This window comes from Malania oleifera, chromosome 10, assembly GCF_029873635.1.
Source record: "Malania oleifera isolate guangnan ecotype guangnan chromosome 10, ASM2987363v1, whole genome shotgun sequence".
Lineage (NCBI taxonomy): Eukaryota > Viridiplantae > Streptophyta > Magnoliopsida > Santalales > Ximeniaceae > Malania > Malania oleifera.
The window spans coordinates 23,998,508-24,013,866 of record NC_080426.1 but is presented as its reverse complement, the minus strand read 5'-3'; the positions used below and the strand labels follow the sequence as shown (position 1 = coordinate 24,013,866).

At 36.2% G+C, this 15,359-nt stretch overlaps 1 protein-coding gene across 1 annotated transcript in view; it reads left to right on the top strand.

Moving 5' to 3' along the window:
- The window catches only part of LOC131166146 (3-hydroxyisobutyryl-CoA hydrolase 1-like), a 68,119-nt gene that overhangs the window by 41,044 nt on the left and 11,716 nt on the right, over nt 1–15,359 (top strand). Inside the window, exon 10 of the mRNA XM_058124457.1 lies at nt 5,539–5,660. Coding sequence (XP_057980440.1) covers nt 5,539–5,660 — 122 coding nt within the window. The remainder of the gene's footprint in view (nt 1–5,538; nt 5,661–15,359) is intronic.

The window sequence follows — 15,359 nt, the reverse complement described above, 5'->3', positions numbered from 1 at the left end:
TGAAAAAATGTTGAAGTGTATGCTACATTTGAGTGTTTTGTGATGGTAACTTTAGACGAAAAGATTGCTATAAAGAGTGTGTTCATGCACCATATGATTATGCATGCATATAAAAGATCATATCTTAAGGTATTGTAATACTTATTTGAATAAGGTGGAATTTAGAATGTCTATTGAACTTGTGGTTGCTCACCTTACTCTTTAACAATTTCAGGTTTGAACTCAAGGAGTGCCCCACTTGTAAGGTTTCCAATAGATTGCCATTTTTGACATGTACTACAGGTTGGTTGGAAGATACTAGAAATACTAAGCACTTTTTTGGTTGGTGGACATGCATTTAGTCTAGGAAGCAAGAAAAAAATGTTGTACGTAAAGAGCTTGTGTGAAAGCAGAACCTTTTGGTTGCTTTATGAAATATGTGTATGCATCTTAAGTTTTAACACATAATCACTTTTAATTGGCTTCTCCCTTGTATTCAAATGATGGTTTCACAGAATAAATTCTTTCCAAGGCCTAGTGCCTCCATCAAATTTGGGTCATAGGTGGTCACGATCCAAAAATAGGGGTGATACACTTAGATTTGCCATGAGATGGCCATGCGAAACTTTTTTCTCTCTCCTCCCTCCACTTATTGTTGCCTCAACTTGTTGCCATGGTGTCTATAGGGCCATGAAGGGGATTGCAGAAGATTAGTCCAGATCGATGGGAAAGAGTGTGTGTTAATTCGTGCTTAAGTGTAACCCAAATCATCATTGATGGGTAAGGACGAGGTTATCATATCGTGCTGATAGGAAGTGTTTTGTTTTCAATAGTGATTTGATAAGTGAAATTGGAAAATATTTTTTAGTTGGGATGCAAAGGTGTGAGTTTTATGGATTTTGTCCCTAGTGGGTAGAGGAGATGGGTGGCAAGGATTTGTGCAGGAATTTCATGCGGTGGCTAGGTATTTTTGTCTTGGTTGTCGCAACATCTAAGAAAAGTGTCCATAATGGCGAGGGATAATAATATTGAAAGTCTAATGGAGTTGCTACTAACCTGTTATTTACCTAGATGCGGTTAGTTCACCTAATTACTGCTTGTTGATTGGTCTCTGGACTAATCCTATGCCAAGGAACCGATAGACTTGGTCTGCATTTACCAGAGTTGAGATCGGGAGTTCAAGTTATGCGAGGGGGAAGGTACTAGCACCCCCTACATACCCGTTCTACGAATGGTACCTAATTAACCATGAATTATCTCTAAACTGAATATAATGGTCTTTAATTAACTCCTTAAAAAAAATAAAAAATAAAAAACATTGGAAGAAAATATGAAATAAGGTGCAATTTAGGAATGTCTAACAAGACTTCCAAAGGAGGGGATTTTATTAGATAAACCCCCCTCAGAACTAACATATGTGAGGTTTGAAATACCATTTTACCTTTTATTTAATTATTGGAACACAAAAAAAAAAAAAAAAGATTATATATGAATAATAATTAAACAAATTCATCAAATTTGATTAAAAAAAGTCTTTAAAACATTCCCAAAATTTTTCAAAATTTTTTAGAATTTTTGGAAAATTTTCCAACATTTTTCTAAAATTTTCTTGGATTTTCAAAGACTCTTTTTTCCTTATTTTTGATATTTTTTTTTTCCATTGGCCAGTCCACACGCTGGATTCTTTCTTTTGTAGTAGATGCTGAACCTTTTTTTTGTTATCCAAGTCAAAATAACTCAATTAATTTCTATTTATTTTTTTTTAAACTTTTAATTATTTTTTCCCAATTTTTATAAATTAAAAATCAATTTTAAAATTAAATAAATTGAACCGGCAGCTTGGAAGAGTCAGATCGGGTCAGACCCGGTTTGGAAGAGTGACCATGTGTTAGCTAGCGGGGGCGGCAAGGAGGCACTGGCTTATTGTTATTTATTATTTTTTTTTTAATTTTTTTTTTCAATTTTCTGTAGCAAGATGACGTCATCATGATGTCACTTGCCACGTGGCGAAACCCTGATTAGTATTAGGAATTTGACACAGATTGTTGACGTGGTAGCGATCTGGTTGTTCGGAGAAAACATAGATTGGACGGTCCGGATTGCGCCATGTCGCATTCCGAATGCGTGGCTTTAGTTGTGCCACATGTCACGGTCTATACGGTGACATGTGCCCCACTTGAATATATATAAAAATCCTTTCTTTTTTATCTCTCCTTTCTTTTCTCCCTCCTGTTCTCATCTCTCGCAGAATTCTCTCTTCGTCTCTCTTTCTTTTCTCTCTCTCTCTCTCTTTTTCTTTCACTGCTCCTCACTCTCTCTCTCTCTCTCGCATAGCTCTCTCTCGTTCTCTCTCTCTTTCTCTTCTCTCTTTTTTCTATCTATCTGCACGAATCTCTTTCTCACACTTTCTCTTCTTTCTTATCTGATTCTTCTCTTTCCCTTCTTCTCTCTGTATCTGATTTTTCTCTTTCTATCTCACCTCTTTCATCCTTCACCTCACTATTTCTCTTTCATTTCTCCTTATCTTACTTCAAATTTCACCTTCTCTTTTTTTTATTTTATAGATTTGGATCGGAAGAAGGAAAAGGAGCTAGAGATCTGAGTTTGAATCATCAAGAGGTAACAACTTTCTTTTGATTTCTCTTTCCCTTTCATATTTTGTTTCAATTTTCTTTCATTTTCTAGGGAAACAAACGAGGGGAAACCAAAGCTGGTCCAAACTAGGGTTTGATTAACCACAACTGGGTTAGATTAGGCTTTTGTTTGGGTTTAGGTTAGGTTTCAAACTTAATTGGGCTGACAGGGCTTAATTGGGTCAGGCCCAACTGGGTTTTGGGGTGTTGGGCTTAAATTGGTTTTAATTTTTAATTGGATAAGGCCCATTTGGGCCAAGATAGAAGAAATGGGCTAATTGGGCTAAGCTAACCCAAGTCAACATTGACTTAGGTCCAAGCGTCTGGATAAGACCCGGGTCATTGGACCTAGGTTGGGTATTCGGGTTAGTTGACCTGGACTTGGGTCAAGTTGACTCAGGTTTTCGGGTCAGATCTCAGGTAATCAAATGTGGGTATTCGGATCCAAATTTGGATTATTGAATCCGGATGTGGGTAATTAATCTGAATTAAAATTCCTACTTGCATTCATATCACAAAAATTGGAATTTAAAATTTTGCAATTTTAATTATCCAAGAAGTTAAACAGAACTAAATAAAATTAAAGGAAACCAACCTTTGTCTTCTAACTCTTCTAGTCTTTAAGCCTATTGCTTTGAATCTCCACTGCAAATTTCCCACTGCTTCTGCAACTCAAACTTCTTGATTTTTTTTATTTTCCTTTAACTTCTCAACTTCAAGCTCTCATACTCTTAGCAATTCCTTTCTTTACTCTTTGTCTCTCTCTGTCCCTCTCACCCTCAGAAGCCCACTATTTATGGGGATTTATTCCATTTAATATTGGTTAGATCAATCAACATCCAATTTAATCAATCAAATTTACTTCAAATTGAGTCAACCGTTTTTTTCACATTTTCCACATGCCTAATTGCTAGTTTTTCTTTTGTGCTTGCATGTTTGAAATTGAAGATGTTGGCCCACTTCTTTTTATTTCATTTTTTTTCCCTTTCTGTTTTTTTTTCTCTATTTTATTTTCAATGTAAAAATTCATTTACTCTGTCTTAAAAAAATTTTCCTGTATTTTCTCATTTTCTGCCCCGGACAAAATAGGGTGTCTACACTGGTCATGGTGGTGTTGGTGAGGGGTTATAGAACAATGCTTGATCTGGAGCAAGGTTGTCATGGTGGGAAGCACAAAGTTTTGATTGTTTCGGGGGTGCCAATGTGTGATGTAGGTCATGAGTGCATTGTCAACTGTTAATCATCTGTGTTTTTTTTTTTTTTTTGGAGGGGGGGTGGGTGTGTTCCAGGATTGTTTCAAGTGTTGCTAGGGTTCCAATGGAGGATGGTTGTGTGAAGAAGATGGGGTGGAATGAGTTGGTTCATGTGAATAATGGAGCATGCAAATCCAAGTGGAATGGTTTGGCCTTTGAGTCAGGGCTGGATATTATTAATATTTCATTGCATTTGGGGTGATATTTCGGGTATTCTAGAGTTAGATCCAGCAAAGGTTAATGGGCAGGCTTCAGTTAGCCCATCGAATACAGGCCCAAAGCAGAACGTCCCATTGTTTCCACTAGTAGTCAGGCTTGTAAGTAAGACATGACTTGAGGTCTTTTGGAACCAAATTTGGTTTCTCAGAGTTAAAAAGAGGGCATAGCTTTTAAAAAGATTATGTTATTGGTGGAGGTCAGATTGAAGATGAGTAGAAGTCCAAGCCACCCTACACTGCTAGGGTTATTCCATGATTCTAATATGTGGGATTGGATACATCTTCATGCAAGCAAGGGGTGATGGCATGTTCTGTTAGAAGTCAGAAGTGGTTCTTCAAATCTGGAATTGGATTTATGTTACTGCTTCCTTTGTGGGTCAGTCATGATGAGAGGTTGGCCAAAGTGTCCTTTGATATTTGTTGTTAGGGGAAGGGTTACTAAAGATCAGGAAGTATGTGGGGTTCATGTTCAGTGTAAGCTTTTTTCTGTGGGGGGACAGCGTAGTGATATAGGAAAATAATTTTGATAAGGGTAGGGGCGGCAAGGTTTGTTCTCATCAGATGGCTGTGCAGGCAGGTATTAATGCTCAGAAAGGGAATACATATGAAAAGGTTAGTAAGTGTAAGGATAGACAGCAATGGGGAGATACATTGGGTGATGAGATTGGTGTTGTTGGTGAGTTTACCTGGGATGATGGTTTGTTGCTGGATGAGGCTTGGGAACAATATGGGTATGTTTCTGAATCATCTGACTTCAGGATAGTACGTGTGACCATCTCCAATGGAAGGTTTGGAGGGATTCCCTACTTTTAAGGAAGATGGACTGCGTAAACCACAGCAGCGTATGCAATGGGATTTTGTCTATTCCTGCGGCAGAGATTGATATTTGATAGGAAGGATTTAGAAGCACAGAAAAACAGTTGGATAAGTCGGGGTTGTGACTGTCTGATCCTGGTGGAAACAAAGTTCTTATGAATGGTGGTATAAGAAAGGTGAAAAAAGGCCAAGAAGAATTAGAAAATTTGCGGTGTTATGTGAATTATGATGGCAGGGGTTTAAAGAGGGGCTTTCTAAATTAGTTTTTGTGAGCATTTTTCTTTCTTCGCTTTTCTCTTTCTTTCTTTTGACAGATTTTTGAGGATTTCTTCCTCTCTAAGATTGTAATCTCATTATTCTTCTTCTTTAAAATATTTCTTGTTATAAAAAAATATATTAGGTTTGGTAAGAAGTCAATATTTGGTTTGGATTAATCTATGAAATGTAATTCTTGTTCTTATTCACTGTTAAAGAAAATAATCTTTGCTGTTATAACTATGTAGATTTCAACAAACTACATTACAAGCAATGCAGGGCTTTCCAATCATAGGTGTTAAGACCTTGTTTATTTTCCTCTCTCAACTCAGGAGTACTTATGCTAATTGAATGTTTTCTTGCTTGCTTTCTTTTAATGGTCAGGCACTTTCTTTGTTAGAAGAAGCATTATACAAGGCTGATTCAAGTGATCCAGACATTATATCTGCAATTATTGATGGCTTCTCTCAGCAGCCTGTTTTGAAAGAAAACAGTGCTTATCACCGGTATTATTTTTTTGTTTTTTCTATGTCATGAAAGGCGAAAGCATCCTCTTTTGAAGGGAAGGAGCGGTTATCACTGATAATATTATTTTCTTTTTTTTTTCATCCTGAGATCTAATTAGGTAATATGATTTATTTTGAGTCATTACCTCCATATATTCTCCTGTATAGTATTTTGGTCAATCATACATTGTGCACAGTGAAGATCATGGATATCCATGCCCTTGAGCTGTTTATCTAATGAACTTCCTCCTGATTGGTTAGTTAGTACAGACTAAAGTGCCCGATATGTACCGTAATGGTTGAAACAAAATGACGCTGGCTATTTTTATGCATTTACACTTAGCCTCCAGCACAAGCAATGCTTAAGATTACCTGTGTATCTATCCCCCCCCCTCGCCCCCCTTTTTTTCCTTTTTCTTTTCTTTTACAGAAAATTGTGGTCCATTGTTGTCCACTTAAGTACAGGATTGATATCATGAGCAATTGAACCTACGGAGTGGATCTAAAGTTTGTTAAATGCAGAAGAGAAAATGATGCACAGTAGGAGAATTAGCAGAAGCAAGGTCACCTTGATTTCCAAAAAAAGAGAGGACAGCATAATATTATTGAAAGAAAATGCCGGATCATTCAAAAAATATTATATAGCAGAAATGTCATAAAAGGTGTTGGGAAGGAATAGAAGAGATCTCTGCACCATTTTCTCCAAGCATTCAACCCAAAGCCCATGCCCCCTAACATGAGAGTAGACTCCAAGAAGATTAAAGGGAAAGGATCAAGGAGCTGAAAGTGGTATTCAAATCATCTTCAACAAACACCCCACCCCTTGGGCAGAATTATCATGGTGAGGCAGAGGGTTGTTCTAAACATCGTCTGATGCTGCACGGGCACACTCAATAAACTTGCATACTTCGAGTACAAACCCTAATCACAAAACATTTTCATTTATTAATCAACACTACCTCTGAAAGCTTTTAAAACCACTATATATAAGCAATTAGTTTCCCAAATTCCAAGACATGCTTTCCTAATAGAAATTTTGCAATTATCAAATCATAAAATTAATCAAAATCTCAAAATTTTGATCTTTTCTTGTTGATGCATAAGCCCTTAAGGTAGGTCAGCCTCCACAATGAACACTCACTTTTGCCACTCTCCCGCCATAGAAATGTGGTCTCAAATGCTGGTTAATATAATATGGGTGCAGCGAACTGAAATAAATACAAGATGACCCCACGTCCTTACATCTCTGACATCTGGGACAATGGTTGATACAGCAACTCATAATTGTTCAATCCAACCTTAACATTGATACTCTTCACACGAGCATTGTAGATCATGCAATACTCGAATTGCCAATTATTCCCCAACATTATGTCAACAGTCAAGGAATTGCAAATGTAAAACCATGACCTGAAGAGAATTTATGTCAGAATCAATGCGATATCCACATAACAGGACAAACTATCTTGAGATATTGTTTGAAATCCAAAAATGTACACTTCATGATCTTGAGAATATACAACATCAACTGGCAAAAGTGTGCAGATATCAAGCTAAATCTCTGCTCCAGACTAATTGCTGGGCTCCCTCATGCCTGATAAAACTTACATGCCTAAAAAACGTGTTCAATTTGGAGGATGGTTTTTGGATAGTCCGTGTTTAGCCCCAATGGAAAACAGTGTAATTTTGCATTTTTGGGGGCTGTGCACTATGGGAACCCTCTTTCTCATTGCTAGTAAGGTCCACGGGTTCATAGGTGTAATTGATCTCCTTCAATTCGGTCTTCTTGTCCACCATATGTAATGACTTCTTTTTAGGACACCACTGAGACACATTATCCTTCTCCCCACACTCATGGTGTGGCTTTTTTGGTTGGAAATCTTTCACAAGCTTTGGAGGACTCAAGATGGCCTTATCTTTCAGCTCAGTGCGATTCAACAACTTTTTCCAGTTCCCTTCCTTACACCCATGGCATAGGACACCACCTTATCAATAAATTTGGATTTTCAAATTGTTGAGTTTGATTTTGGAAGTTGGACTGCAGTCCTATGTACCAGATGACTTGCTGATTTCACTCCATCAAATTTGAGCAAGGAGACGGTGAACTAGAAATGTCCTTGCCATGTTAAGTCAATGAGCACAGTTGTTAGTTGACTTCTCATGCATGGATGACCGGCACAAACTTTTGCATCAACATCTTCATCTGAATCCACCTAGTAATGGGCCTCTCCATGCAATTTAGGTGTTGTGACAATATTATCCCACCAAGTGCTGGCATAACTCTTTAAAATGATTATGATGAGGTTGACTTGTTGGCCCTAGCACCTTGATAAAGAAAGATGTTTTCCATTTGGTTTAACTAGTCAAAGACATCATACAGCTCACCTTCCCCATTAAAATTAGGCAGCATGCCCTTGATTTCGTAGTTAAGGCATATGTGGTTCGAGGGTTCATCGTTGGTGAGGCTTGAGAGGATGTATCAATATCATCCAATGTTTTAAAAGACAAGGAACATGTTGATTGGATGATTTTTTCTTGGGCATTTTTTTATGCTTTTTGTTTAGTCTTGGTGTGTCGCAGTTTGTCTAGGGAGAATTCTCAGTCTCCCTTTTGTAATATCTCTTTCTATTAATGATATTTTCTTTTGTTATCAAACAAAAAAAAGGCAAATCATTTTAACCCTTATGAGGTGAGGCGTAAGCCTCAAGGCATTGGGGAATAAACCTTTTGATATTTTTGTTTTTTAGATATAAATATGCAAATAGCTTACAAATATTTTATAAATGAATAAAAAATTTAAAATTTCAAATAAACTGTAAAAAGAAATCAAATATGATTTGTTAACTATTTGTTGGCTGTTCAAGAAATGCTGACTTGGATTAGTTAAGGGCCTGTTTGGTATCGTTGCTGTTTCTTGTTTTTTATTTTTGTTTCTCCACAAATACAAAACATATTATAAAAATGTGTTTGTTTCTGTTGTCAGTTTTCTATTTCTGTTGGCGGTTTTTTTAGTTGTTTGCCAAAAAACTAAAAGTTGGATTTTACAGTTTTCAATTGCTTTGGCAACCGGTTGCTAGAAATTTTAATATCCAGAAATAGTTTTTTTGGATTAAATTATTCATTTTATATATAAAAAAATATAATTAAAAGGAATATATACATAAATTTCAAAAAATAATAATAAAGCCAATTACAAAATACTTTTACTATTTTTCAATTGCCATCTCTAATAAAATTTTATCATAAAGTAAAATTTGAAAATAGAACAATTAATTAAAAAAAATTTAATTTTTATTATAGTAATTTTTTAATGTGTATTATTTGTAATTTTATTATTTTAATCATATTTTTATAATATTTTGATTTAAAGATGAAAATGAGCATTTTTAATTAATTTTTCAATTTGAATTAGTTTTATAGATGTTAACCAAACATGTTGATGGTTTCTAGTTTTTAGTTTCTATTTATGCTTTTTGGTTTTTGTTTCTAATTTTTTGTTTCTCTAATTTTTGACAGTGATACAAAACGGACCCTTAGGAAATCATGGCAAGAGATAGTTGTAACATTACAAAGTTCACATTATTTTCAAGATCTAAGATGCAACTCTCAATTATTTTGGAAAGGTTGAGGTTCAACTGTTTTATAGATCAATTCATATTAGGATGTTCTTTTCTTATAAACATGTGGTTTTGGGGGATCTGGAAGCTCATTGGTCTGTTGCGCTCTGATTGATGTGGAAGAACCATGAGTCAGCAATGGTGGGACGAGCAATAAAAGGCTTGTGGCTTGTGATTTTGGCTTATGAGGTCTGCTGATCAGTTTTCTCTCGTTGGGATGCAGTGACAATATATGGAGCAATAGTTGGTGATGTAGAAGCTCTTCATCATCCAAGGGAGTTTTGCTTGATTCACGAATACTAGTTGATTTGGATCACAATGACTTGTATGGTGCCTAGAGCGAGCAGCTTTGAGATATGCTTCTTAAGGATGATGACTACAAGTCCACGCGTATAAAGGAGTACGACTAGGGTGAAGATGATGACAAACATAAGTGCACACATTGAGGTTGAGTGTTCAACAAGGAGGATTGACAGTGGTGGACAATGGTGGCGATGCAACACTAGGTTGGCCAATTGATGCCGTTGGAGCATGCTCAAGAAATTCTAACTCCGAGTAAAGACCCTAACCATAAAACAATTTTAATTCATTAATCAGTGGCGCCTCCAAAGGCTTATAGATGACTACATACAAGTAATTAGTTTCCAACATTCTAATCTCCTAAATTGTAAGACACTTTCTTATTTTGGCATATTGAAATAATAGCATAATCAAATTATAAATAAAATCAAAGTCTCAAAATATGGATCTTTATTTGGAATGATGCCTAGCTATACGATGAACACTCTCTCACCATCATCATCCCCCTCAATGAAGGGCTCAACAATCCTTTTTAGCTTTATGCAATCTTTTAGAAGAATTGGCCATGCCTCAAAGCAACCGCTGCAACTTTGCTTCATTTGTAGTCTGGCACTAGGCATCTGGGATTTGTACTACTCCATTCTTCGCTCACTCATCAAGGAGATCATGCATCTTGTTCATGATACAAGGGGAAAACTAGTAATGTTGGAGACCCTAATTGGTACACCATTCAAAGGCTTTTTGTTGAATTTGTTGCCTGTGTCTTGGATGGCATTCATAGTAGACCCCTCTTCCTAAAGCGAGCATTTGCATTCCTTGGCATTTGGATGGATGTATTAGTCCTTCAAGAAAATTCCTCCAAATTAGAAAAAAAATGACAATGCCAAGTTCTCCAAATGCACCCTATATTCATTGAAGATCTCCTTGATGATAACCTTCTCAAATTCTCACCCTTTGATGTCTTTGACACCCAACTGGTCACAAAAGCTGTCTACAAAGTCCATTGAATCCTTTCCAATCTTTTGAAGCTTCCTCCCAAGGTGCACCATAGTCACCTACCTCTTGGTAGAGAAAAAATTCTTGAAGAACAGAGGGCACATCTGATTCTACAATTCCACTTACTGAAGAGCTTGAATTTGGAGCTAGCGTAGTCCTCACAATAAGTCTCAGAAGTAACCTGAGTTGTGTGAGGAAACCTGAAATTCAACTTGGAGAACCTTTTCTATGCTTCCTCTCCAAAATGCTGTCTAGTTCATTCTCATTGATGCAAGGAATGGAATTGGATATGATGGGAGTTGGGGTACATGAGTGAGGTTTAAAGAAGCATGTACAATAGGTCTCCTATGTTGAATTCATTGAAGGGGTGCAATAAATATGGGAGGCATGGTAGAAATTTTCTCTTTGAAAGATGGTGTTTGAGATACTTGTGAGTTTTGAGGTAGAATGATCTCCTTGGACTGGCGATGTGTTGTTATCATGCCCTCTAGAACTAGGAGGAATAGTAGAGCCATTGTTGGATGTAGAATGTAGTTTTTCTGGAAAGTCTAAGGCAGTCCATTGAGGTTTTGAAACCAAGGTGGTGCATGGATAATTTTCCTAATGGTGGACATGACTTGATTAAGGTTTCTAACGGTTTGCTTCATTAGTGCCATATAGGTGGCCGAGTTCTGGGGTTGTATGATGATCACCCACATTTGCCCCATCCTTGGTGTCTTGGGTAGGTTGAGTGTTGGAATCTTTTGGCTGGGTACCTAGCCTTCTTTTAGCCATTACTTTGTAGAACCACATTGTACCTAATGAAGTAATGGAAATGTAAAGGGTATTCTTGAAAAGGGGAAGGGAGCATGTGTTTTATACTAGTAATGGATGTTATTGGGAGTTGAGAGAGATCTAGGCAATCCTTTAGAAGTTTTAGCAGAGGGCTGGTAGGTGAAATGATTATGATGACTCGAAGGATCCGAAGAGTTAAACCAAATTGAGATAGTAAAAGGAACAAAAGATATGAAATAACTCATAAAAAATCTTTTGTTGAATAGAGCGAAGTCATCCTTGAATAATCATCAGAAAAAGTTATAAAGTGCCAAAAGGCCAATTTGGACACAATTCGACTATGATTCCAAACATCAAAATTGACCAACATAGAAGGGCTTGCTGCTTATTTATTGACTTGAGAACCAAGCCTTTTTTGTCAAAGATATAGATCATTCTGAACAAAAGCAAGACGCTTGTCTGTGCAAGAAATGCTCAAATTCAAGTTTAGGCATTACTTTCTATGGGAGCATCAAACATCAAGCTACCATCAACATATGACTATGCAGCTAGTTTTTGTAAAAGATATGGTTTTACCTTTGTCACACAGCTAATCGATGCTTAGCAAGCTTTGTTTCAAGTCATCAACAAGCAAAACATTTTCTATCAAGGTACAAGAATTACTACCAATGGTATTTTCCCCAAGTATCTTTTCTTTGTTATTGTTTCCAGAAGTTACAAATTCATAGTCTCTATGCTGGATGGAAACAAACTTAACTTATCACCCCAGTCGTGTGCCTTGAGCAAGCATCGTCTAAGTACCACTTTTCATTTTTCCTTTTTATTTGACTACAAAAAAGAAAAATACGATAAACTTCTTGATTTGGTACCTAGTCGAGCTGGGTCCATAAACATTAGATATTTAATTCTTTTGAATCAATTTCTACTTTCCTTTTGCAACAATTTTCTTTTGTTTCTCAACACACTCTTGCATGATGACCAAGTTTCTTTCAAAAGCCACTTTGATAAGAGTTGAATTTTTAATATTCTGTTTTGTCACACTACGTGTATTATGTAATGATTTTGCAAAAGGATTATTTCTTTAGGAAGATGCAATTTCTCCCTTACAAGTATGAGATTCTTGAATTTTCAATGGATTTCTTAAATAGTTTTGCGTAATAGAAAGATTCTCTAGATTTTACAGTAAATCAATAGCTTGATTATGCAATTCATCACTTCCATCATCAAGAATTTGTATTTTCTTTTTCTCGAGAATTTGAATTTTCTTTTCCAATCTCTTTTTCATTCTCAAACTCATTTAATTGACATTAAAATTCCTTTTGAAAACTTTTTTATTTTTCAAAAGCATCATATTTTCATATACAAATTCCTCTTTATGATTTTCACAAGCTTGTAATTTTTCTTCTAAAAGTTTATTTTCTGCTTCAAAACTATCTTTCTAATTTTCAAATTACTCAAATTCTTCTTGGTTATTCTTCTTAAGCTCAAGGTTTTCTGATTTCAGTTCATGAAAATTTTGTTCCAGTCTCCTATATCTTCAACATAAATCTTCAATGCCATCAAAGGGTGAGCCTTAGAATATGCTGGTAGCCCCAGTGGTCCGGGTTCGATTCCTGCCGCTTGCGCTGCACATCTGCGATTTACCTCCTGCGTGTGTTGGCTGTGGGCATGGCTGGCGTAGGCAACAGATTAGTCTGGGCAAAAAATGCTTGGGATACTGTTGTTAATCCAAAAATAGAAACAGGAGGATCATCTGTCACCTCTTGATCACTTCTGATGTTAGCTATCAAGGATAGGTTGGCAGTTTCTTACACGAGTTCATTGTTCTTTAAGTCTGATGGTTTTGAGCTGCTCCATGTGGCAACCGTTGCATTTTTCTTTTTGCCTTTGCTTTTCTCTTTTTGTAGATTGGGCAATCAGTTCTATGATGCCCCTGTTTTTTACATTCAAAGCAAGCAATTTCATCTTTCTTCTTACCATCATCTTTGTAGGATTTATTAAGTAATTTTCCTTCGATGCCTTTTCTTTTAAAAAATCTAGCCGTATTTTCTATCGGCTCCTCATGTTCTTTTCATCTTCTGAATTATTATTTGATTCTTCAGTTTTGAGTGTAATGCTCTTTTCCTGCAAAGATGAAGCACCAGTAACATTCATTGTCATTTCATGTGTAATGAGTGAGCACATAAGTTCATCAACAGATAAGGTATTTAAATCTTTAGCTTGTATTATTATAGTAGCAATCTTTGCTTCCTATATTTTGGGTAGAGATCTCATAATCTTTTTAACCATCTCACTAGTTGAAAAGATCTTACCAGTTGATGATGTTAACGAACCAATTACGTATATCAATCACTGACTAATTTTCTCTCATTCTGAACATCTCATATTCGCTCATCAGCATATTAACTTTGGACTTCTTGACTTGATTTGTTTCTTCATGTAGTACTTCAAGTCGGTTCCAAATCTCTTTAGCAGAATCACAACCTGAAACTTTGTAAACTTATATTCATTAGGAGTTAAGGCACGACAAAGAATGTTTAGAGATTTACCATTTCGTTGAATATATTTTTCATTAGCCTCATTCCACTCGTCTTTAGATTTTGGAATTGGTTCACCATTGACAATTTTCATAGGATTGATAGTTACTTCTTCCAAACACCAACATCAATGGACTGATTATATGTTTTCATAAGTTCCTTCCAATAAGTATAATTAGGACCATCAAACAATGGAGGTTGGTTGACTTGCCATGCATGCCTTTGGATATACTCTAAGGTACAGATAAAACTCAGTATAGGAGTCCTGCTCTGATACGAATTGTTGGTCTGGTTAGGCACCCAAAAGGGAGGAGGAGGGTGAATTGGGTGGCTTATTAAAACTTGAGACTTGTTTAGAAATTCAGAGATTAATTTAAAAACAGTCGAGGCTTGTTAATGAAATTTCTTCTTTACTTCAAATACCTCACAAACAACTTGCTGTTAAGTATTTGGGAGTACCATTTGTTACTAAGAAGTTAAACAGAACTGATTGTGATATGTTGGTTGAAAGGACATCAAGCAGAATATGTACATGGTCATAAATACTTACCTTATGCTGGTAGGCTTCAGTTGATAAAATCCATTCTTCAAAGAAATTTTGGCTACTGGGCATCTACTGTACCTTTTTGTGGAGGGGTAATGATTGGAATTCAAATTGTAGTAAAATCGGATCGGACGATATTTGGAAGCCATTAAATGATGGTGGTTTGGGGGTTAAATTACTCTCTGAATGGGCAGCAGTATCTGCCAATAAATTGTTATGGTTTATTTGTTCTTCCAAGTCTTTTTAATGGGTGGTATGGATTCACTCCTACAAATTAAAAGGTAAATGCATTTAGGCAGTCAAAGAAAGTTCAAATTGCTCTCATGGACTTGGAAAAAGATTCTAAAAGTAAGAGAGGCTGCTTATTCAAATATAAATTGTGAAGTTGGAAATGGAAAAAAAATTATTTGTTCTTGGATAATTAGCATCAAAACAGTCATTTGCTTCAACATTATGGGGATCATTTTCCAGCAGAATTGGGAATGGGTAACAATGCAAAAGTTGCTGATATAAATGATTACTCCTGGGAACTGCCTAGTGAGACACTGCAAATGTTACCTCTTTTCAAGCTGGTCTGATGTGTAATCCTAACAAAGAATTTGAGGATGGTATTGGAATTGCTCTCACTCTGGTAATTTTACTTTACATTCTGCTTGGGGCAGTATCAGATGCAGAAAGCAACTTGTTAACTGGTTATCCATTTTACGGTGTAAGCATAGTGTGCCAAAACATTGTTTTGTGGCATGGCTTGCTATACTAAATGAACTTAGCACAATGGATAGAGTAGCTAAATGGGAAAGGAATATTGACTGTGTATGTAGAATTTGTGGATTGTACCTCTGAAACCAGAGGTCACTTGTTTTCTGATTGCCAAAGACTGAGACAGGCTTACATTACAGATTTGTTGAATCTGACTTTGAATATAATTCCT